The sequence below is a fragment of the Esox lucius genome, chromosome 23 (genome assembly GCF_011004845.1).
Source record: "Esox lucius isolate fEsoLuc1 chromosome 23, fEsoLuc1.pri, whole genome shotgun sequence".
Lineage (NCBI taxonomy): Eukaryota > Metazoa > Chordata > Actinopteri > Esociformes > Esocidae > Esox > Esox lucius.
The window spans coordinates 8,335,528-8,361,572 of NC_047591.1; the positions used below are offsets into that span (position 1 = coordinate 8,335,528).

The 26,045-nt window shown below is 46.6% G+C and overlaps 1 protein-coding gene across 4 annotated transcripts in view; it reads left to right on the forward strand.

Moving 5' to 3' along the window:
* tbc1d22a (TBC1 domain family, member 22a) overlaps positions 1-26,045 on the forward strand; it is a 133,400-nt gene that overhangs the window by 102,456 nt on the left and 4,899 nt on the right. For 3 of the 4 annotated variants that reach the window (XM_010886981.4, XM_010886983.3, XM_010886982.3), the window contains one exon: positions 4,498-4,593. In XM_010886981.4, coding sequence (XP_010885283.2) covers positions 4,498-4,593 — 96 coding nt within the window. Of the gene's footprint in view, positions 1-703; positions 1,013-4,497; positions 4,594-26,045 lie in introns of those variants that run through there. The other variant, XM_034289965.1, reaches the window with a different exon arrangement.

Below are 26,045 nucleotides of genomic sequence, written 5' to 3' on the forward strand. Positions count from 1 at the left end.
AGCCTTACTAAAGCATGCAGAATGAGGCGGACCAGTTTCCCTCAACCTGCTCCTTTGTCTTGTCTTCCAGAATGACGGACAAAAGCAGCTGATTAGCTCTGACGGGGCGGTGCCCTGGTGTGCCGCGCGCCGTCTTAACCAGCCCATGTTGTTTTGGCGCTGCGTGCTGACGAAGCAGGTCACTTATTAAAATGGATACCAGTTCTGGATGATGTTAAAGGTGTCCTAACATTATCTGTGACGTACCGAAGTCGCATTGTAAAGCAGTACTTCAGAACAATGTTGTCTCAGGTTTGGCCTGGTTCTGGTGCTTCCGGGGTTTATGATCTTTTGGATCATTTGAATAGACAGACCTTTGGTGTATTTGGGAAAGGGTTGACACTGTCGTGTAAAAGTCTGTATCTATGGCAGTTAGGATTGTATTGCCTGTTTATGTGAATATATTGACTATATCGTAGATATACATTGATTTATTGTCTGGTCACGTTATTCTGAAATGTAATTTTCCTGTAGGGAATGAGAAGCTGTAATTTGCTATTTCATTAAATAGGAGAAATTGCTGTGCCAAGACATGGCCCAAAGGCTTTTGATCTGGAAATACATTACATGCTCGAATTCTAGAACTTTCGTAATTTTTTTTGTATTAGTATTTTAATTACTATTGTGCGAGGTAAATCTATTGAGCGCTCATTGTCATTTACAGAGACGCCCTGGGGATCGATTAGGATTAACTGCCTTGCTCAGGGGCAGAACGACAGACGTTTCAGCTCGCGGACCGCTGTGCCTCCGCCACCACCGTGTTCATACTGTACCATGCCCGACGTATCCTGTAGCACTTGTAAATAGGTGCACCTGCATCAGATGAGCGCTCTAACCCTCTGAAATCCACCACGGCCCCAGCTGAGTGTTTGTGTGGGACAAAAGTGACCTTGTGGTGGTGGTGGTGTGGGGGAGGGGTCTCTGTGTCCCTTTTCCGTCTTTAAACAGGTTAACAGTGTCACCCTGAAGCGGGCCTGGCGGGCAGAGAGGGAAACCAGGCCGCTCACAGAGAGGAGGTGGGGGGGTGGGGGGGTGGGGGGGAGGAGGAAGGATGAGGCGAGGTTGAGATGGGATGCTGTAGAGACGGGAAGAGAGTACCAAGGAGAGAGCGAGAGAGAAAGCATCCAGTGCCTTTTCATTTATTGTGGCCATTAATTAAGGTCCCATCGTGGTGCGATTTCCCCGGGGAGACGAGAGGCAAACAATTAAAATGATCCATGACTAGGCGCCAGCCGCCGTTAACTTTTACTCTAAAGGTGAGCCCCGGCCTCGCTGCTGTGTATAAATACCCCCGCTAGTCTAGTTTCACCGCTAATACCGACTCCCCGTTGAGGAGCAAGCGGAAGACAGCTCTTTATTAGACATTTTAAGCTCTATAAGGCAATAGTATAAATAGGGATTCGATAGTAACTGGAATGAATGTGCCGTCAGTAGTGCATTTTAAAACATCCGTAAAGTTTTGAATGGATATGCCGAGAGGAGGATTTGGCATCGTGCCTTGTGGCTCGCTTAGCTGTGGGCCTGTACGGTTTTAGCTTTGTGTGCATTAACAGTTTGCCATGTGTCAAACATATGTACTGTATGTTATTACCCTCAACGAAACGAGAGTCGTCTGCACAGCCCGTGGCCCCAGACGTTCGCTTCCCTTGAAGAGCTCCCGCCTCGTCCTCTCCCGCCTCGTCCTCTCCCGCCTCGTCCTCTCCCGCCTCGTCCTCTCCCGCCTCGTCCTCCCCCGCCTCGTCCTCTCCCGCCTCGTCCTCTCCCGCCTCGTCCTCTCCCGCCTCGTCCTCTCCCGCCTCGTCCTCTCCCGCCTCGTCCTCCCCCGCCTCGTCCTCCCCCGCCTCGTCCTCCCCCGCCTCGTCCTCCCCCGCCTTGTCCTCTCCCGCCTCGTCCTCCCCCGCCTCGTCCTCCCCCGCCTCGTCCTCCCCCGCCTCGTCCTCTCCCTTCTTGCCTGTTTATTGGTTTGAAGGAAGACAGACATCGATTTTCATTACGTTCTCTCCGTGTCTGGCATAAACGACCACCCGGCGTCCCGTCACTGTGAATACGCAAATGCGGCCTTCGCCCTGGGAGTTGGCTCCCTGTGCCGTGGTAAAGAATTGCCCTGGACAGGGTTTCGGGACCTGCCCCACTACTCCAGCGCCTGACTATTTACCCAGGAAAGTAGGAATAATTACCCTCGTCAGAGGTTGCCATGCTGCTGGAACTGTGACAGACGTCCCAGGGACAACACCAGTGGAATTATGCATGACCCAACCCAGTCCCACCCAATGCTGTGGTTAATGCTTAATGTGTAGCCGTTCTCACGCACACACGCACGCGCACACACACAATCACGTACACACATTGAAACAAACACATTCACACGGTATGTATACTCACTGTCTCTGCTCTGTGAGACTGAGGTCTGTTTGACTTGATTTGGGCTGAATAATGGCATATTGACCAGGGGTGGGCAAACTGTCTGCCTCGAGGGACACATCAGACTTACAAATTCAATCGAGGGCTGAATATGTTTTCATTCTGTAAAAACCCATTTGCAGGCCAGAAAAAGCTATAAAAAATGTATTGGTCTGTTATCACTTCTTCATTCTTTTCAAATTTTAGGCATTCAAAAGTCAGGATGCAAACTCGTGAGGGGTGAAAGTTTCTACATTTATTTTGTATGGAATGTGTTTCTACATATATTTTGTATGGAAAAAAGAAAACTGTGTAAAGTGGCAGAAAATGTGATTATTTTTAGGTTTGTATTGTCGCAATACCGTCATACGAGTGTCATTATACCAAGCGTTTTGTTTTCTTTTCAACTCGTTCCCCAGGACACCTGCTCCCCTTTCTGATATATTCTACTGATTTGCTACAAAAAAATAAACCCTCATTCTCTTCTTCTCGTAACAACACATGGAATTTAAGTTCACGCGGTTTACTGAATAACAGAATAGGCTGCTGCACTTGCTTTATTTGTTTTCATCCAAAGACCTACCTTAGATTTTACAAGAACATAATCAAAATGCCATTGTGTCAGTTAATGGAAAACCCTCTTTTTCCCTATTTATTTATAACATTTTTGAAACATAGTCTCCCAGCCTCACAAGCCCTCACTCTCTCTCTCTCACACACACACACAAATCTAGAGTCTCTGAGACTGTCTCTTTCATTCCTGCTCCCAAAGGCACCAAACAGAATTTAGGAAACGTTATTCTGGAAGACAAAAAAAAGATAGACTTTTGATTGACATACACCTTATAATTAACTTTGGTTCCATATATTATTAAGGGCTGGATAGCTGATCCCAGAGGATTCATGCCAAGTGGATGATGCGCACACAGTGGCCCCCGGACCATGTTCTCCCCTTCTGATGTAGACTAGATGAGTGTAGTCTGGCTTGGGGAGTCCAGTCAGGTGTGGTTCAAAATCTTCCAAATATTTCTTTAGTTAAGTTCTTGAGCACTTATTATAGAATCAGTTTCAAGAGCAAAAACAAACCGTATATCATGAGAGGTCAACCAACTGAGGTCATGTCTTTGAGCACCGCGTCCTCCGCCAATGGAGATGAGGTGGTCAGGTCGCGGCTTGAGTGGCGCCAAGCGTTCAGCTGATGGTTGAGGATGATGCTGTTTGTGGTTGTGGAGGGCATATCTGTGTGACGGCTTTACTAGCCAGTGGTGTCACTACAAACCCTTTTCTCCTATTCCTGGCGCACTTCTGACAAACCTTTAAATAATGTTCACCAAGACACAACGCTGATACTGTGTCCAGAGTCTTTTTTAATTTTTTTGCTAAGTGTATGTTTCAGACAGCTGTCGAGGCACAAAGTTAGAAAACACCAGATGTATGAAATAAAACTGAACATTATAAGAAATAAAATATTTGATGAAAAACCACTTGAAAGTAACTCCAAATGTAAATGTGTTGTTATCCCTTGAACTGCTCTTTAGTTGAGAACAGATAAAAGCGCATTCGCTCTTCTGCTTTTTCTTACTTTCTTTGTTTCTCCGTCTCTCTCCTTAACTTTAATCCAGTCTTTTATTTGAGACGTATAAACGGCCCTGAAAACCTAATGAACAACTGAAGCAGAAGGGCTGGAATGTAAAGGGCAAATTTAACAGTCAGATTTGTCTTTCAGCCGCTAAATTCTCCAATTGTGACAGAAAATATTTAATCGTTTTTTTTTTTCTTACTCCCCTTTTTCTTCCCCTTTTCTTGCTCTGCCTGGCGGTACAAATACACGTTGAGAGTAGATTTGAATCTAGTTCCATCAAACAATGTCAAGGTAGAGTAAGTGGGGAGATTAAGATGGAAGGTGAAGCAGCGGATGCTACAGTATTATCATCACCGGTCCTCTTCCGATGGTGTCTGTTCAATCCCCAGTTTACTGTGTCAAAATCACTCCGGATACATTAGGACAAATACGCTGTGGCGTGTCACTCTCCCACTCTGTTCCTCTCCTCTCCACAGGCCGAACCGGAGGGTTTCTCGCACTTCCACCTGTACGTGTGCGCCGCGTTCCTGGTCCGCTGGAGGAAAGAGATTCTCGAGGAGAGAGATTTTCAGGTAAGTGAGAGAAGTCGGCGTGTCGTTTGAACCTCCCGTCAGTTTTATTAACACCACGGCCTCTCTGGTACTTTCCCTCTGCACGGTGCTCCGCGTAAAGAGGGTGTCATTTGAGCTCAGGTCGCGGAACAACACGAGGCTCATTTGAGACCTGGCCACTAAGTATAAATGTGAGTCCCCCGGTAGGATTGCAGCCTGTGCGCGCAGCCGAGTGCTCATCATTAACTGCGGGGGTCAGAGGTTACCGCGGCTGCATTAGTGAGATGAGAGCAGCAGCAGCAGCTGCCGCAAGGTGACATTGGCAGGAAGCGCTGGTTGGGCCCGGTCCCCTCCTCGTTCCTGTCACCTCTCCTCCCGGCCTTATCTCCAGATGTGTATCTTCTGTTCAAGTCATTTCCTTTCTCGCTACGTCTGCTCTTCTGTCCTCTCTTCTGTCTTTTCCTCTCCTCTTCTCTTCTTATCGCACCTCCCCTTTCTTCTCCAAGCGGTCCGAAGATTTTTGAGTCATTGGATGCTTCTCGAGCTTTAATGAGACGCGTTTCCTAGTTCTCCCTTCATCTCTCCCCCCCACATCCACCCCCCCTGCCTGTTCCCCCTCCTCTCTCCCTCTCCCCCTCAGTTTGTATTTAAACCGCTATACGCTTGAATATGCAGAAGTTCAGCGGTGCGTGTCATGGGGGCTGTGTGTGTTTGTGTGTGTGCCCGTGTGTGTGTGCCCATGTTTGTGTGTGTGCCCGTGTGTGTGTGTGTGTCCAAGTTGATTTATAGTGTTTACAGTGCCCACTGATTCAGTATTATCCCTGCTGCCCCACACACAGCTTGGCATTCAGACCTCCACCGACGTGCCAGGGCGCTTGCATCCATCTCTCCCAAGCTTTCTTTTCCTCTCTCCTTTTTTCTTTCTTTCCCTCCCTACGACCCTCTGTAGTCGAACATCCTGTTTGTTCCGCCGTCATCGGCAATCGTCTGCGTGAATCATCACCGCGCGCCACCCCGGCTCCCCGATTGCCTTCGTCCCCTCCGACTTCACGACGTACCCCCGCGGCCCTGCTCGGAACAGGGCGGAGATCGGAAGTGACGGATCCGCGGGCGGTTCACTCCAGGGATAGGTGTGATGAGAGGGACGTGATTATGGCAACCCAAATGAGTGTTTCATCTAAAGGTGTGGGCCGGTTGTACCAGCCTGGCGGCCATGTCACAGCAGAAGCTTTAGTTAGGGTCTCCTCTGTAATTACATTGAATGCTGTCTACCGGCGGCAGGGTTCATTCCGGGATGGGATGCCTTGATGGGGTGAGTGCGTGGGCGCTCCTGTCAACCATGATGGAACACCTCATCCGACACGTACCGCGTATCACGGCTGAACAGACGAGGCTGTCGTCGGGAGACTTAGAAATCGGCTGTGTGAGAGTATATGTCGTGCTCACGGGAGGGGCACAGTACGTGGCCTTTGGATTGCAGGCCCGTCTACGTCCAAAGCAGCAAGTGACGCACCGATTCTTCCTCTACACCTCATCTTAGATATCCATGGCCTTTCAGATGAGGTCCTTATTTATTTTTCCACGTGATTTCCTGACTCTCTGTGACTGTCCGTATTTCCACGCTGGTGTCATGGCGTGGCCGTGTTGAGTGTTTACATGCCTCATGCCATCGCCACTGGCATTATCCCGGGCTGTGACTGTTCTCTGACCTTCTTCAGCCCTAGTTCCAGCCAGTCTGCGCCGAACCGCTGTCACCTCTTGACGGCCAGGCCGATTCTCGGCAGGGGTCCTGCTAATATGTTTGACCTAATTAGGACGCCATCGTGGGATGACCGGAGACCACAGCTGGGCAGGGCAATCAGACCCTGGCTCTCCTCCTCCCCCCGACAAACTCACTCCCAGGCCCATTAAACAGCAGTCAGCCTGGGAAGCACCAGAGACCAGTGTATGATAGGACAGCCAGGCCTAGATCCAGACCGCGCCTCCCTCCATCTTCTGAGCCTCCCAGGCCCGGCCTGCTGTTCAGGACCCCCCCCCCCCCCCCAACACACACACACACACAGACAAACACACAGAAATACCTCTTGGCATCTCCCCATCAAATTCAGCTAGCTAACCCACCTACAGTCATCACCCTAATTGAGGGGCTTCGGTTTAATCTTAGCCTCATTCATCATACCGGCAAATCCAGCCCACGGTGGGAATGGTCTCCGACGGCAGCCTTTTCACCCCCACCAAACACCAGCCTTCCATCTCCACAGTGCGGCAGGGCCTCTCAGAGCAGGCTCCATTACTCCCTCTCCCAGCGGTGACCTTTCCTCTGGGCCATGTGAGAACCATGCAACGCCCCTGGAGCACAGGCCACGCTAACTCCCTTCCGCTCTGAAACTGAAGCCTACCGCTTCCGCTAGCTCCAGTCCAGCCTGCTCTCCGACTGCTTCCCAAACGACCCCTGATCCCCTAGTCATGGCTGCCACCATCGACATATTACAAGTGGTTGAAAATGATGAATCAGAAAATGTTACAATGATGTCATTCTGTTTGTCATTATCACGATAACCGTGTGCATGACATCAGGGCTCAGGCCCGCTTCAGATCAGTGTAGCTGTACTGACTGATGGACGTTCTGAACCTGAGCACTGCACAAAAAGAGGAATGTGCCCCGATCCCTCCAGCGAGTTATGCAACTATTGCAAGTGTTTTGTCATCTGAGTTAATGAAAAGCTGGGAGTTAAGAGGACTGCGTTGAAGGTTACAATAAATACAGCTTTCATGTCATGCAAGCAAGCTGAAATCCCATAACAGTCATGTCATAAACTTTGTCAGTGTTTATGAGCGCTGTCTTGTTTTATGTTTCATGTAGAGTTACAAGATGACATGGCGTTATGCCCTGGGTTGTTCAGAACCGAACCTATATTTGTCTGTTGAATAGAACATTTTGCTGTCCATTCCAGAAACTCATGTTGTTGTAGTTACTGACCAAGTTGACCGACTAAAATGCCTCTGACTTGAGTTATTATATTTCAGTTTGCCATAAAATAATGTTGAGTGCACAAACAGCAGAAGATCGAAATTAAGAAAGCGCACACAGAATTAACAAATTGCCAACAAATTATTGTTATATGCACTTCCCAGCAAATAATTTTTGATATTCAACTGACCAGGTAGATAATCTTGTGCTAGAACAGCTTTCCGGTTAGTAGTCAGCCCACGTTAATAGACCTGGGCAGGGAACCCAGAGAAAGCTCAAACAAACTCCTCCATGCTACCACTCCACTCTTCAGCCTTACAAAGCTCGTGTGAAAACATTGGAAATGCTGGAGTAGAAACGTAAAGCAAAATGCATTTTGATGGAAATGATGCGTTGCATTCATAAAAAGTGGTCAATCCCATTCCATAAAAATGGGCAATCCTTCCTGCTGAAACAATAGTGGGAGAGAGCGCATTCTGGTTCAAATAATGATTAAAGCAAACAGATTAGTGGTTGTAAAATGTAATGATAGTTTTATGTTATTTTTTTAAATATGGATGTATACTAACTGGGGTAATTAAAGCCCATGTTTGAAGTGGTTTACACTTTACTGGTCAAATAATCTTATTGGGAAAGAGGGATATTATAATCAAATTTGTGACAGTATTTCTTAAAAAGGTCTTACACTTAATGGGCATGATCAAAATTCTAGTGTTATTTTGACTACATAGTATGGAAATTGCATTGAGAAATGAATTTGTTTAGGGGCATTGGGCGTTGAAACCTGATGTACTCCTTATTACTGGTCAGTGACAAAATGATTGGTCTCCCTTGATAAAGATGAGCCGAAAAGGTTCTATGAAGTAAACAACACAGTTAATGAGTAAAAATGTGGCTTAATTAATAATTAAAGGGAAAGTTACTCATTACTCAAATGATTGATGTTATTGGCCAAACAATGAAATGTCAACGTGTTTGGCAGCCTTGTTTTTGGTACTGTGGAGCCTCCTCTTGCGAGTGCTGAGCCTTGTCGGATAATTTCCTTTGAGGGAAGACATTGGAAGGGATCTCAATCCATTCCTCCTTACGGAATCTTTCCAGAACCATGAGATGCTTATTAACTGCCATCATCAAGTAAAACCACAAGCTTTCAGTGGGATTCAAAGCCAGACACTACAATGGCAAATGCTCCATTTCCGTTTCTTCTGACCAAATCACACTTTTGATATTCAAATTCATATGACATTTAGCGAACCTTAGCCACTTCAATTGTTTGGTTGCTCTCAGTTAGGAATTTATTTTCTGTGGCATCAAATTTAAGACACAAAGTCAAGATGCAACCATGTTATGTAACTCTACAACTGTGGCCTTCAGAGATTTCTTGAGGCTGAGGTGTACTTAGGAAGGTATGTTAATGATGGTGTGATAAATATATATATTTCTTTATATTCAGAATAATTTTATTGTCAAAAGTATATTTTAATGTGTTGCTGTAAAACTCTAAATGAGACTATAATAAAAAGAAGGGAAAAAAAGAATTTCAGAGGAAAGCTTAATGAACATATGGCAATAATTTCGCTGTATGTCATGGAGGGAGTCACGGCATTGCAATGTACCATAGGCCGACTCATTTATTTGCTTCTGCAAATACTTTCACACATTTTGTGACTTTGTGACTTAGTGACTGCCTACTATTTTATTTGTCTGGAAATTCCTTTTACCTGTGGGAAACACTCCAATATAACATTGGTCACATCATCCATTTCCCCAAAATGTGATGGGTTAACAGAAGCAGGCATCGATAATACATTTATTTGGGGAGTCATTTGAATGCAGCTGACCAGAATGCATGATGGGACTTGACTGGTTAAACGGTGGAAATGTTAGAAGGTTGAATGTGAACGACTTGTATGGGAGTTGAGCAGGGAGTCTACAGCGCTGACCCGGTTGGGTTTAGTGACTACAGTGCTGACCCGGTTGGGTTTAGTGACTACAGCGCTGACCCGGCTGGGTTTAGTGGCTACGGCCCTGACCCGGTTGGGTTTTGTGACTACAGCGCTGACCCGGTTGGGTTTAGTGACTACGGCCCTGACCCGGTTGGGTTTAGTGACTACGGCCCTGACCCGGTTGGGTTTAGTGACTACGGCCCTGACCCGGTTGGGTTTAGTGACTACGGCCCTGACCCGGTTGGGTTTAGTGACTACGGCCCTGACCCGGTTGGGTTTAGTGACTACGGCCCTGACCCGGTTGGGTTTAGTGACTACGGCCCTGACCCGGTTGGGTTTAGTGACTACGGCCCTGACCCGGTTGGGTTTAGTGACTACGGCCCTGACCCGGTTGGGTTTAGTGACTACGGCCCTGACCCTGTTGGGTTTAGTGACTACGGCCCTGACCCTGTTGGGTTTAGTGACTACGGCCCTGACCCGGTTGGGTTTAGTGACTACGGCCCTGACCCGGTTGGGTTTAGTGACTACGGCCCTGACCCGGTTGGTTTTAGTGACTACGGCCCTGACCCGGTTGGTTTTAGTGACTACGGCCCTGACCCTGTTGGGTTTTGTTGCCATAAGCCTGGGTGATAATGAAAGCTTCTGTAGTGCCTCTCCTCTGAGTTATGTGCGTTTACTTGCAAATGTGTTTCCTCTTTACACTGCCTATTGCCTCGCCTCTCTCCCCTCCCTGTCCCCTGCAGGGATGAGCCACAGGGCAACAGACCGCCAAATGTCAGACCCCGCTGGCATGTACTAAGGCCAATATGCAGCAAATGAGCCCTCATTATCTGTTTGTTTATCACCTATTGTGAAGCCTTTTCTCAGGCTAATGAAACGGACACAACGGCAGCAGCCTGTATGGATCCCTGTTCCCTTCATAGCACACTCCTCTTGACCGGTGCCCGGAGAGCACTTAGGAAGCACTCTGCCATTTGGGACACTGATTAAAGATGTAGTTTTTTTTCCCTCTGCCTCTGATTAGCTACTACATTTGTCCCGCATGTGCTTTGGTTGCACAGAAAAGTCACAATATCAGTTGTGTACAAATCATGGGGGCATTTAGGCCTACTAATTTGTATGAACAACCAGTGGACAGTTCTATACAGGCATTAGGGAAACCACGGATCCTGTGCTCGTATATGTTCCATAGACTTCAAGGCCTCATCGGCAAGGCGAAAGTCAGCAGTCTGAGCACGTATTCTGTTGCCTGTCCAGTAGCTGTCAGATTCAGCCGTCTCTGTCCCACAGTATCGTACACCTGGGGCTGGCTCTACCGCCTGTCTCTTACACCTCACCTACTCTCTCCGCTTAGCCCACCACCCAACCAGGTACTGAGCCCTCTCCTACTCAGTCTCCCACTCAGATCTCTCCCCCTCCCCCCTATGTGACAGGCTGTGTCTTCAACCACTAGGCCACTAAGCTATATGTGTGCAGAGTGTCAGTATAGCGTCTCAAGGTTGGATCATTTTGTCATGCATTAACATCACGCCAAGTTTGAATATTTTGCTAGACACCAATAAGCATTGTGTTAAACTGACTAACGTTTCTTATTAAGTTTACTTCCACCACAAGTAGCATCTATGAATTGTATGGCTTTAGCTACTGGCCATTTTAACAGCTTATTAGCCAGTTATAGGTTTACTAGTATCTACTAACTTACTACTTGGAATAGTTATCAGAATTGAGCAGTTGCTAGCGAGACTGAAGATGAACTTTACACTGCCAAAGCTATTTCATTTCATGGCATTGTTTTTCTTTCATTAACTATCAATGTAGGTGATAACTGACTTTTTCATCAAGTGAAAATACGAGAGAATTGTGAAAACCCTCCTCTTGGGGTTGTGATCTACAGTGGATGTAAAAAGTCTACACACCCCTGTGAAAATGGCAGGTTCTTGTGAAGTAAAAGAATGAGACAAAGATAAATCATGTCAGAACATTTTCCACCTTTAATGTGACCAATTCAATTGAAAAACAAACTGAAATCTTTGAAGGCGACAATACTTTGTTGAATTGCCTTGATGTTTTTGTTTGTAAGAAAATGCTTCCGTCTTGCCACCCTACCCCATAGCTCATTCATATGAAGAATATGGGAGATTGTTGTCACATGTAGCACACAGCCAGTACTTGCCAGAAATTCCTGCAGTTCCTTTAATATTGCTGTAGGCCTCTTGGAAGCCTCCCTGACCAGTTTTCTTCTTGTCTTTTTATCACTTTTGGAGGAACGTCCAGTTCTTGGTAATGTCTCTGTTGTGCTATATTTTCTCCCCTTGATGCCATATTTTCTCTAGATGATGATTAGATATACAACTATGTTCCATTGAATATATAATGCCTTGGAAATTATTTTGTACCCTTCTCCTGACTGATATCTTTCAACAATGAGATCCCTCTGATGCTTTGGAAGCTCTCTGCGGACTATGGCTTTTGCTCTGAGATGCGACTAAGAAAATGTCAGGAAAATCCTACTAGAACAGCTGAACTTTATTTGTGATTAATCAGAGTCCCTTTAAATGATGGCAGGTGTGTAATGACTTCTATTTAACATGAGTTTGAATGTGATTGATTAATTCTGAACACAGCCACATCCCCAGTTACAGTGGGAAGAACAAATATTTGATACACTGCCGATTTTGCAGGTTTTCCCACTTACAAAGCATGTAGAAGTCTGTCATTTTTATCATAGGTACACTTCAACTGTGAGAGACGGAATCTAAAACAAAAATCCAGAAAATCACATTGTTTGATTTTTAAGTAATTAATTGGCATTTTATTGCATGACAAGTATTTGATAGATCAGAAAAGCAGAACTTAATATTTGGTACAGAAACCTTTATTCGCATTTACTGAGATCATACGTTTTCTGTAGTTCTTGACCAGGTTTGCACACACTACAGCAGAGATTTTGGCCCACTCCTCCATACAGACCTTCTCCAGATCCTTCAGGTTTTGGGGCTGTCGCTGGGCAATACAGACTTTCTGCTCCCTCCAAAGATTTTCTATTGGGTTCAGGTCTGGAGACTGGCTAGGCCACTCCAGGACCCTGTGATGCTTCTTACGGAGCCACACCTTAGTTGCTCTGGCTGTGTGTTTCAGGTCGTTGTCATGCTGGAAGACCCAGCCACGACCCATCTTCACTGAGGGAAGGAGGTTGTTGGCCAAGATCTCGCGATACAAGGCCCCATCCATCCTCCCCTCAAAACGGTGCAGTCATCCTGTCCCCTTTGCAGAAAAGCATCCCCAAAGAATGATGTTTCCACCTCCATGCTTCACGGTTGGGATGGTGTTCTTGGGGTTGTACTCATCCTTGTTCTTCCTCCAAACACGGCAAGTGGAGTTTAGACCAAAAAGCTCTATTTCTGTCTTATCAGACCACATGACCTTTTCCCATTTCTCCTCTGGAGCATCCAGATGGTCATTGGCAAACTTCAGACAAGGCTAGACATGCGCTGGCTTGAGCAGGGGGACCTTGCTTGCGCTGCAGAATTTTAATCCAGGACGGCGTAGTGTGTTACTAATGGTTTTCTTTGAGACCCAGCTCTCTTCAGGTCATTGACCAGGTCCTGTCGTGTAGTTCTGGGCTGATCCCTTACCTTCCTCATGATCATTGATGCCCCACGAGGTGAGATTGACCGTCATCTTGAACTTCTTCCATTTTCTAATAATTGTGCCAACAGTTGTTTCCTTCTCACCAAGCTGCTTGCTTATTGTCCTGTAGCCCATCCCAGCCTTGTGCAAGTCTACAATTTTATCTGTGATGTCCTTACACAGCTCTCTGGTCTTGGCCATTGTGGAGAGGTTGGAGTCTGTTTGATTGAGTGTGTGGACAGGTGTCTTTTATAAAGGTAATGAGTTCAAACATGTGCAGTTAATACAGGTAATGTGGAGAGCAAGAGGGCTTCTTAAAGAAAAACGAACAGGTCTGTGAGAGCTGGAATTCTTACTGGTTGGTAGGTGATCAAATACTTATGTCATGCAATAAAATGCAAATTAATTATTTAAAAATCATACAATGTGATTTTTGAGATTTTTTTAGATTCCATCTCTTTCAGTAGAAGGGTACCTATGATAAGAATTACAGACCTCTACATGCTTTGTAAGTAGGAAAACCTGCAAAATCGGCAGTGTATCAAATACTTGTCCTCCCCACTGTATAAGAGGGTGTGCACACTTATGCACCCAGGTTATTGTAAGGTTTTTATTTTTCATTTTCCCCCCTTGAAGATTTTAGTTTGTTTTTCAATTGAATTGTTCACATTATAGGTCACATTAAAAGTGGAAAAAGTTCTGACATGATTTATCTTTGTCTCATTCTTTTACATCACAAAAACCTGCCATTTTAACAGGGGTGTGTAGACTTTTTATATCCACTGTATATTACCCCAAAAAACATGCACGGATGCGTACTTTGAAAATCCACCAGAAATAGTAGCAATATAACCAAAAGCAGTTTCATTTTAGGCTTACTATAATGTAGCTACTGAAGATTGTAGCCAGAAGATTGTCAATCCTGAAAAAATCCTAATGCATAATTTGTTTTGACTGTGGCGAGGCTCAGACAATGGTTCACTGCATGGCTGTCTGCATCTCTAACCACTGCACTATTTTACATCTCTGTATGGAAGCATCTGCTTTCCTTATGTTCCTCGATGAATGTATTCTTCTTTAATTTATCACCCCTCTGTATATAAACACACAAGCACACACACATACATACGTGTGTCTGTTGATTTCAGTAATGGTGACGCAAGGGATGGGAGATTTAAAGTTCCCACTCCTTGGGAAGCCTGTTGGGAGACCTGGGTGTGGGCCTTTTTTGTAATAAGAAAAGTACATCCTGTTAATTCACATGGCCTTCCTGTGCTTTCAGAATGGAATATTCACAGGTTGATAGTAATATACCACACTGTCTCCTAACACAGATGTATGTGAATATCTATTATAGAGCTATATACCACACTGTCTCCTAACAGAGATGTATGTGAATATCTATTATACAGTTATATACCACATTGTCTCCTAACACAGAGATGTATGTGAATATCTATTATAGAGCTATATACCACACTGTCTCCTAACAGAGATGTATGTAAATATCTATTATACAGTTATATACCACATTGTCTCCTAACACAGAGATTTATGTTAATATCCATTATAGAGCTATATACCACACTGTCTCCTAACAGAGATGTATGTGAATATCTATTATAGAGTTATATTCCACACTGTCTCCTAACAGAGATGTATGTGAATATCTATTATAGAGTTATATACCACACTGTCTCCTAACACAGAGATGTATGTGAATATCTATTATACAGTTATATACCACACTGTTTCCTAACACCCCTTCAAAACACCCCTTAATGATGAAAAATTATTTGAGTTCCGTGACGTCGCCCGGTATGGCGCAGCCGGGGCCCCACCCTGGAGCCAGGCCCGGGGTTGGGGCTCGCACGCGAGCGCCTGGTGGCCGGGCCTTTCCCCATGGTGCCCGGCCGGGCATAGCCCGAAGGAGCGACGTGGGGCCGCCTTCCCGTGGGCTCACCACCCACAGGAGGGACCATAAGGGGTCGGTGCGTAGAGGATCGGGCGGCAGTCGAAGGCAGGGGCCTAGGCAACCCGATCCCTGGACACGGAAACTAGCTCTAGGGACGTGGAACGTCACCTCGCTGGCGGGGAAGGAGCCTGAGATAGTGCGTGAGGTTGAGAGGTTCCGACTGGAGGTAGTCGGAATCACCTCTACGCACGGCTTGGGCTCTGGAACCACACTCCTTGAGAGAGGATGGACTCTTCACCACTCTGGAGTTGCCCATGGTGAGAGGCGGCGGGCTGGTGTGGGTTTGCTTATAGCTCCCCAGCTCTGCCGCCATGTGTTGGAGTTTACCCCGGTGAACGAGAGGGTCGTTTCCCTGCGCCTTCGGGTCGGGGATAGGTCTCTCACTGTTGTTTGTGCCTATGGGCCGAACGGCAGTGCAGAGTACCCGACCTTCTTGGAGTCTCTGGGAGGGGTGCTGGAAAGTGCTCCAACTGGGGACTCTATCGTTCTACTGGGGGACTTCAACGCCCACGTGGGCAACGACAGTGACACCTGGAGGGGTGTGATTGGGAGGAACGGCCCCCCTGATCTGAACCCGAGTGGTGTTCAGTTATTGGACTTCTGTGCTAGTCACAGTTTGTCCATAACGAACACCATGTTCAAGCATAAGGGTGTCCATCAGTGCACATGGCACCAGGACACCCTAGGCCGCAGGTCGATGATCGACTTTGTTGTCGTTTCATCTGACCTGCGGCCGTATGTCTTGGACACTCGGGTGAAGAGAGGGGCGGAGCTGTCAACTGATCACCACCTGGTGGTGAGCTGGATCCGATGGCGGGGGAGGAAGCTGGACAGACTCGGCAGGCCCAAGCGTACTGTAAGGGTCTGCTGGGAACGTCTGGCCGAGTCTCCTGTCAGAGAGATCTTTAACTCCCACCTCCGACAGAGCTTCGACTGGATCCCGAGGGAGGCTGGAGATATTGAGTCCGAGTGGACCATGTTCTCCACCGCCATTGTCGAAGCGGCCGTTCGGAGCTGTGGACGTAAGGTCTCCGGTGCCTGTCGAGGCGGCAATCCCCGAACCCGGTGGTGGACACCGGAAGTAAGGGATGCTGTCAAGCTGAAGAAGGAGTCCTATCAGGCCTGGTTGGCTTGTGGGACTCCTGAGGCAGCTGACGGGTACCGACAGGCCAAGCGGACTGCAGCCCGGGTGGTTGTGGAGGCAAAAACTCGGGCCTGGGAGGAGTTCGGTGAGGCCATGGAGAAGGACTATCGGCTGGCCTCGAAGAGATTCTGGCAAACCGTCCGGCGCCTCAGGAGAGGGAAACAGTGCCCTACCAACGCTGTTTACAGTAGAGGTGGCCAGCTGTTGACCTCAACTGGGGATGTCGTCGGGCGGTGGAAGGAGTACTTCGAGGATCTCCTCAATCCCGCCGTCACATCTTCCATTGAGGAAGCAGAGGATGAGGGCTCAGAGGTGGACTCGTCCATCACCCGGGCTGAAGTCACTGAGGTGGTCAAGAAACTCCTCGGTGGCAAGGCACCGGGGGTGGATGAGATCCGCCCTGAGTACCTCAAGTCTCTGGATGTTGTGGGGCTGTCTTGGTTGACACGCCTGTGCAACATTGCGTGGCGGTCGGGGACAGTGCCTTTGGGATGGCAGACCGGGGTGGTGGTCCCTCTTTTTAAGAAGGGGGACCGGAGGGTGTGTTCCAACTACAGGGGGATCACACTTCTCAGCCTCCCCGGGAAAGTCTATGCCAGGGTTCTGGAGAGGAGAATACGGCCGATAGTAGAACCTCGGATTCAGGAGGAACAGTGTGGTTTTCGTCCGGGCCGTGGAACACTGGACCAGCTCTATACCCTCTACGGGGTGTTGGAGGGTTCATGGGAGTTTGCCCAACCAATCCACATGTGTTTTGTGGATTTGGAGAAGGCATTCGACTGTGTCCCTCGCGGCATCCTGTGGAGAGTGCTTCGGGAATATGGGGTCCTGGGTCCTTTGCTAAGGGCTGTCAGGTCCCTGTACGACCGAAGCAGGAGCTTGGTCCGCATTGCCGGCAGTAAGTCAGACTTGTTCCCAGTGCATGTTGGACTCCGGCAGGGCTGCCCTTTGTCACCGGTTCTGTTCATAATTTTTATGGACAGAATTTCTAGGCGCAGCCAGGGGCCGGAGGGTGTCAGGTTTGGGGACCACACGATTTCGTCTCTGCTCTTTGCGGATGATGTTGTCGTGTTGGCCTCTTCAAACCAGGACCTTCAGCATGCGCTGGGACGGTTTGCAGCCGAGTGTGAAGCGGTGGGGATGAGAATCAGTACCTCCAAATCTGAGGCCATGGTCCTCAGTCGGAAAAGGGTGGCTTGCTCACTTCAGGTTGGTGGAGAGTGCCTGCCTCAAGTGGAGGAGTTTAAGTATCTAGGGGTCTTGTTCACGAGTGAGGGAAGGATGGAATGGGAGATTGACAGACGGATCGGTGCAGCTTCTGCAGTAATGCGGTCGATGTATTGGTCTGTCGTGGTGAAGAAAGAGCTGAGCCGCAAGGCGAAGCTCTCGATTTACCGGTCAATCTACGTTCCTACTCTCACCTATGGTCATGAGCTTTGGGTCATGACCGAAAGGACAAGATCCCGGATACAGGCGGCCGAAATGAGCTTTCTCCGCAGGGTGGCTGGGCGTTCCCTTAGAGATAGGGTGAGAAGCTCGGTCACCCGGGAGGAGCTCGGAGTAGAGCCGCTGCTCCTCCACATCGAGAGGGGTCAGCTGAGGTGGCTTGGGCATCTGTTTCGGATGCCTCCGGAACGCCTTCCAGGGAAGGTGTTCCGGTCCCGTCCCACCGGGAGGAGACCCCGGGGAAGACCTAGGACACGCTGGAGGGACTATGTCTCCCGGCTGGCCTGGGAACGCCTCGGTGTCCCCCCGGAAGAGCTGCAGGAAGTGTCTGGGGAGAGGGAAGTCTGGGCATCCCTGCTTAGACTGCTGCCCCCGCGACCCGGCCCCGGATGAAGCGGAAGAAGATGATGATGATGATGATGATGATGTTTCCTAACACAGAGATGTATGTGAATATCTATTATAGAGTTATATACCACACTGTCTCCTAACAGAGATGTATGTGAATATCTATTATAGAGTTATATTCCACACTGTCTCCTAACAGAGATGTATGTAAATATCTATTATACAGTTATATACCACATTGTCTCCTAACACAGAGATTTATGTTAATATCCATTATAGAGCTATATACCACACTGTCTCCTAACAGAAATGTATGTGAATATCTATTATAGAGTTATATTCCACACTGTCTCCTAACAGAGATGTATGTGAATATCTATTATAGAGTTATATACCACACTGTCTCCTAACACAGAGATGTATGTGAATATCTATTATACAGTTATATACCACACTGTTTCCTAACACAGAGATGTATGTGAATATCTATTATAGAGTTATATACCACACTGTCTCCTAAAACAGAGATGTATGTGAATCTGACCATATATTTGTTCTGTTCTGCCATTAATAGCAACAGACAGACACATGAACAGAGCTGAAGTACCTGCCTCCTCTTGTGTTAACCACACTATCAGAATGCTTTCTGTAAATGGGCATTTTCACAGCAAATAGATTGGTCTTTCCCTCAGTTTCTTTGTAGTTCACTTCAGAGCCAGTTCTGATGTTGAGATCACTACCGAGACTGGAAGTGTAGTGTAAGTTGAAGTTCTGAAATCCTTTATGCAGTTGGAGGACAGGACATTGTTTGTCCTGTCCATTTCTTTGGGTTCTCTGTCATTCTTTATTGTGTATTCTCTCTTTCTGTGGATGGTTCTTCTCCCTCTATTTATGTGTCTTTCCCTCCCGCTGCTCTACCTTTCGATCTCTGTCTTCTCTCTCAGTGTCTTTGTGTCCGTCTCATTCTTGACACTCTCGCTTCCCTCTGATGTTTCATGAGGGCTTAAAAGCCACCTGTGATCTCTGTGACCAGTCCCTCTGTAGCCTGTTTTACTTTGGATGGATGGATCAAGGGACGGAAGCAGGGAAAAAGACAAATGAAACAGGATGAATCAATCTTCCATGTTCTATGGTAATGGTTTGATTTCAATTGGATTTAGCCTCCGATAGTGCTTTGAGTTCAGAGACTGTCGTCCACAGGTTCTTCTGACACACACACTGACCCATGCAGGGGTATCTACACACTCTCTCTCCACCCTCAAAGCTGGCCTATGCAGCTCCTGCCGCCAGTCAAACATGCGAAGCAGAAACTGTGAAGTTGTGTGCATTATGGATGTTATACATGAGAGCAGCCTTTAATTAAAAGGCGAGTATGTATGGCCCTATGATATCCAGCATGTTAACTCAGACTTACAATATCACATTATAGAATACACGCCTCTCTCACCCGCTGTCATTAATTTCCTTTTTATTAGACTGCAGTGGCCATTTTAATTTCCCCAACCCTCAGGGCTATAGCACTTGGCTTAGTTATCTTAGTGCTAATTCCCATTGACAGCTAGCATCTCAATCTTCACTGTGTTTAAGTGGTGGACTGTCCTTGACATTGACACAGAGCTGTGTTATCACCATTGAAAATGTATTGTGACCAAAACCTTGCAGGCCGTGAAACAGACACATGGAGGCAGGAAAGCTGCAAAACAATGATGATTATTATAAGGGACACATTTGTGGAGACATTAATACAACAAATAAGTAACCATAAACCACATTTCCTCTTCAAAAACCGTGACTCCCGCTGTAGGAAAGCGGAAAACATACTGCTTTTATTTATCTTGGCACACTGCACCTTACCTCCATTCCATCCTCCAAATAGCAAAACAATAACAGAGTTGCTTGAGGAGACAGTAGTGCTTTTCCCCTTAAGTCAGATTCCACCTTTAAGCAGCTGATCTAAACCAGTGACTGCCAGGCTCAACGTTCTCTGTAAATGTTCTCTCTGTTGCTGCGACTGTAGCTGGAATCCCTGTCACCCTCAATAACTGGTTCTATACAGTACCTATTACTTATCACACACAACTACTCTCTCTCTCTCTTACTTCCCTCTCATGGGCTCTCAGGGCTCTGGGAGTGAAAGCCTTCGGAGGGGTTTCCAGAAGGCTAAAGCACTCAGTGCCTCTCTGCATTACCACCAAATGCCGAGACACTCCGAAAACATTGACGGTGTCTTTGGCTTTAACTGTCTCGCAGTAGTGCCGGGCCTAGGGCTCTTCATCTGTCCCAGTGCCTGTATCTTTAACTCTATCCAAGTGTAAAACTGAGAATTGCTAACATTCACAAAGCCGATGCCTTGGCTATCATATCAGATTATACTGAATGGGCCCTTTCAGTTTGGACCAGTCAGCTGGTGACGTAAGGTCAAGGGGACAGACAAATGGAGGGCACTCAAGTTTGTTTCCCTGAATTCACAAAATGTAATTGAGGACACGGTCCTCTTGTAGCATTAACAGCGGTGGCATCGATTTAAACCCAGCTGTGCCATTTCTCTGTCATTTCATTACTAACCGGTATTGAATAAATGCTGAGAAAGTCATTTGAAAAGTTAATTTCGTCCTGACTGGGATGTAGACACAAAGCTATTAGTTTGGTGTAAATAGAAGAACACAATGTCATTCTCCTGCATGTATACACACACACACACACACTCCTAGCTGAGAGGGAGAGAGGAGTTACACAGTCGGCTTTAGTGCAATTACCAGTCTATCAGAGGAACGTGGACCTCTTTAAATGTCAGCTGCTTTTCTGCTGATTAAAGGTCTGTCTTGAACACATTTACTTTAAATCGCAGCTATTAGAACAGGCCTGTAAGGTACCACCACACATCCTATACTCTAAACTAAACTATCCAAAGGCCCATTCATTTGAGACTCCAATCGTGTTTGGATGTTATAGCCATGTCAGTGCTGTTTAGATGTCCGTACATCAATTTTGGCGGTCTCTGCGGATGATACAGAAATGTCAGTCCAAAACGATTCTCCGCGCCCCGTTATGGAACACCGGGAATACGGTTGTGACGGCAGCACCATATGAGGCAGTCACAGCACCAACTCCCAGTGTGTTCCATCACAATTGCTGTTCTGTAAGAGACATGCATCACTGGAGCCTAAAAGCCTCCATTCAATCAAGGGCCCCAAAGAAAAAGAACAGGAAAAACTCACCAACCCCCATATTTCCAGATTACATCTCCTATTAAATCTGTCGAGTGCCAATCGTTTTCCAGGCCTTGTGTGTAGCCATTTTTTTATTTTTATTTTTTTTAGCGGCATCATTTCCATAATTTCTTTTGGGAGTAGAGATTGATGCGTGGAGCGCGCCTGATGCTTGTCATTTAGCGGCTGGCTGTTGTGAGTTATTGCTCCGAGTCTATTAAGAGCGCTGCGCTGAGAGATGAGGTGTAAACTTCTGCCTGATTAATACCAACGCCCTCTCCATTACTCAGCAAAAGTTGTAATTTTGTCCAAACTTGGGCTGCGAGCGGAGACTCATTTAAACTGCCTGGTTTTTGGATGGATCACCAGGGTAGAGTGCTTTGGTGTACTTCTGAGAGAGAGGGGGCTGGAGACTGGGGGAGTGGGGGGGCTAAATGGGCTTTAATACACTCTGTTGATGGAGTGTCTCATGTCGGCCATATGAATCCACTCAACACAGAGGCGTTTACTTGAAGGAAGAAGGCAGGGAGAAAAACAGGGTAGTTAATACCGTGGAAGTAATTACACCTCCCACCCGTGGCCCGCTGTGTGTTCTCTCATGCTAACTTGTGTGGCCTTTTCCATCATCCCGGCGGATTGATAAAGTGTCCGCCCCACTCAAAGTTTATTTATTTTTTGTTGCCTCACAAAGTGTGATTGAAATGGGTTTAGTTTTCTTTTTTTCCTTTCCTGGGGTTAACTGTTGGCGCCAAAGTCAAAGGGGAGTTAATATAGATCACTAATATAGATCACTACAATACGTGTTCATGTGTTTTTAGATGAATTTCATGTGAATCTCTAAGAGCTTTACACGTCTGGATTGTGGAATGATGACCCATTATTCTTTCCAGAATGTTTCAGGCTCAGTCCAGATTTTATGGATTGTGACTAGATGCAAATGTTGAAGTTGTGCCTCGGATTTTAAAACTGACTTAAGGGAAAACTAACTTGCATTATGTCCTGGGTATGCAACGCCACCGTAGATTGGTGTTGTGTGGTTGGTTGTTTGGATTTTCCCTGTACTTAGAAGCATTACGTTTATTTTCTTATAAAACGATTTGAGTTTTGCCAATGTCGAGGACACCCTAGCGTCCTAGACCAGGCCATGTTATGCTACATTTGGAAACCTTGCGTTGAACAAATGTGATTTTAAAACGGTACAATGCCGGTATAAATCTGCCCGGCAAAATTTCAACCCAATCAAATGCCTTGAATGAGCAGAGCTCCTAAAAGGTGCCTACTTGATCTGTGACTGAATATTTAGTTTTTTTAGCATGTTAGATGTCATTTTCCACTTTAATGTGGAAGCATTTTCCACAGTTGTCTTGATTAAAGTTCCATTTTTGAGATTTATTTGGATGTCTACTTGCACGGCCATCTTTAATTGCAGTACTGCATAAGGATGGCTGGGAAATTGTAGATTCAATCCCCATCAAAATATGTTGATGAGTGCATATTTATGGTAAACCATAAGCTTCAGTCAAAAACAAATAAAACCTCATGCGAGGTAAATGGTCATTAATTCTTGTTGTCAGTTTGTAGAGGAATGGCCCCACCCAAACCCATCGCCACTAGACTTGAGCGATGTTAACCATCTCTTTGCCTACCAGTCCGAAATCATTCACTGAACTGCGTATGAGACAGAATACAATATCTATAACCTTCTTTGTGTTTCAGTGATTTCAGAGAGGCTAAATTAATCAATGTCATTATAGTTTTTGATTAGAACCACACTGAACCACACGTGAAAAGAGAAAATGAAGCTGAATAGATTTGCCATTGCAATCGGAAAAACTGAAGAGTAAAGTGACTGTTGGTCTTATGCTTTGTTTTTGTTAGTGTTGGTCTGTGACTGTTGGTCTGTGACTGTGGCCCTGGGTCTGTGACTGTAGCTTTCTGGTTCTGGGCCTGTGACGGTTGGTCTGTGGTTCTGGGCCTGTGACGGTTGGTCTGTGGTTCTGGGCCAGTGACGATTGGTCTGTGGTTCTGGGTCAGTGACGGTTGGTCTGCGGTTTTGGGCCTGTGACGGTTGGTCTGCGGTTTTGGGCCTGTGACGGTTGGTCTGCGGTTTTGGGCCTGTGACGGTTGGTCTGTGGGTCTATGACTGTGGCACTGGGTCTATGATTGACTGTGGCTCTGGGTCTGTGATCCTGTGTCTCTGGGTCTGTGGTCCTGGGTCTGTGACTGTAGCTTTCTGGTTCTGGGCCAGTGACGAGGCCTGTGACGATTGGTCTGTGGTTCTGGTCCTGTGATATTTGGTCTGCCGTTCTGGGCCTGTTATGGTTGGTTTGTGGTTCTGAGTCTGTGACGGTTGGTCTGTGGTTTTGGGCCTGTGACTAATATCCTCTATACCTGTTAGATTTAGTTGACCCCAACCTCATCAAGTATCCCCATCCAGTTGAACTAAATTGATCAATCCCAATCCCAGTATGAGCACACCTGACCTAAGCTGGTCGTCAAGCCCTTAATTGGTGGAATCAGTCAGTGTTGGTACTGGAATAGATTCAATAAGAGTTGGTGACCCAGTGTAGTCGTAGTGGGAGCTATGTGTAATTATAACTACTGTTCATTTAACCAGCCAGCCCTGATGAAGCACTAGGCCATTAAGTCACAGCATACCCTTACTGTGTTGGTCCATTACTAACCCCAGGAGTTTGTCCTCTATTCATTAGACAGCGCTTTGATCTCTCAACACCACTTTGGGAAGAATAGATAGCGGAGGAGTCATGAAGTGCCATGCTTTTCATTTGGGTTTATACAATCTAAGCTGCATCTTCGTTTAGATTGTTTAGAATTGGTAGAATTGATTATGTTCTTGGTGGTGGTGTTGAATACCTGAAATCCTTTGGCTGTTCATGTTAGTAAAGCGTCTCTTTGTAAGGATTATGGTTTTCTGCCGGTGGCCTTCCTCCTTTAGAGAGGCTGTTTATTATCTGTGTTTGAGTAGACTGAGGGGCCTTTTTGGATTCTCTTCTGAAAACGTTTTGAGAATCCCTGGCAGAGTGCTTCTCAAACTGTTTGGGGCCAGGAATTCTTTTATGATATCAATTTCACCAGGGTCACCCTAATACTCCGAAACTAAGTTGGGAGTAAAAGAAAATACCTAGTGATTGTCTAAGCGCAAATTAACTGTAATTCTACACATTTTATCATGAGCCTGAGAGATTTTCTGTCCCCAGCTTTACAGCTAATATACAGCAATTTGACACATTCGTGATGAACAGAGAGAGCATGTTGCGCTTAAATTACAATGAGTTATCTAACAGAAGTAAATACAGGAAGTATTATGTTAACTTGATTAGTGGTGTACTGTATTCTTACCTCTGTCTCTACACACAGACACACACACACACACACACCCCCACACGATTCAAGTGCCCCTAACGGAATTAGTAAAGAGATTTCTGTTGCCGCCTGTGAGATCTGTTTAATTAAGGTAGGTTACGCTTATTAGTGGAGTAGAAATGATAGCCAACAACTTGTCAGGCATTAGAATAGTAACAGCCATTAGCCAAGGAACCCGGCCAGACAGCGACTAGGGGCGTGTATGACCACTGGTTTATTTAGTTAGTTTGGCTGGTAGGTCTCGGTATGGCTGGTAGGACACTAACTACCAATGAAATGCCTGTAGAATATCCACTGGTCCCCCGGTAGTCCATATATATGCAGTTCGCATTGTGCTCTACTTGATACCCAGCAATGAGTCAACACTGCATCGATGACTAGTAAGCGCTACACTCCACATTCACTCTGGGGACCGTTCATTAGACACACAGTTCACCCAAATGGATGGCTCCTACAGAGAGTCACTTGGCTTGCTATATAAAGCGTGCAGACGGGTATCAGTGCGTTCAGTACCTGTTCCATTGAATGTTAGAACTGACAAAGTGACCTAAATGACTTTTCGTTGTCAGTGCCTGATGCCCCTGTTCCAGTATTTCAGAAACGTACGCCCGTCTGAGCTTTTCAGTCACGACAGCGTTTATGGTTCCCTGGCAACGTTTGCGTAAAGAGGTCTGCAGGGAACGACAAGACTCACGTAAGCAAAAAGGTCCGTGACGTGGCAGTCCGGCAGTGGCGTGCGGAAAGGCATCTCAGAATGCAGAACCCGTCTGTGCTCGTTAAGGGTGGGCTGTTGCAGTGGTCCGACACACTGGGTTCCACTCCCATCAGATGGATGATGACGCGGCCTTGGTACCAGCAGGCACATGGACAAACACCTGAGGAACGGTAACGGGTTGGGCCAACAAATCCCCGCTCCGTTTACTGGAATATCCCGTGAGGTCCCCAGACCTCAACCAAACAGAGAGTCTCTGGGAGGAGATGGAACGGTTGATTCCCAGCAGGCATGTGCCGCTGTCCAATCAGAGGCAGCTGGGTGGTTCCATCGTTTCCGCGTGACACTCATCCGTGTGGAACGCTTTCGATTGGTTTGTGAAATCCAGCCCCATTCTGGAACCCAGCACATCCATCCCAGTACTGTATGGCCGTAACACACATTGATTACAGGGACGTATACACCTACTATTAATTGTAGCGACATGATATGCATGCTATACAGTGCATGGACATACGGGACACACAACATTCGTCATATGCAACCTGCCGCATGCGTGTTTGAAGACATTTCAATACGTCCAGATTGACTGTGTTGACAGTTATCGGCCTCCCTTTGTTTCCCGCTTGTCTTCTCTCAGTCAGTCCGTTATTAGCTCTGATGAAAGGCTGCGGCTGTGTTTCTTTCTGATTAAAGACTGAAGCATTG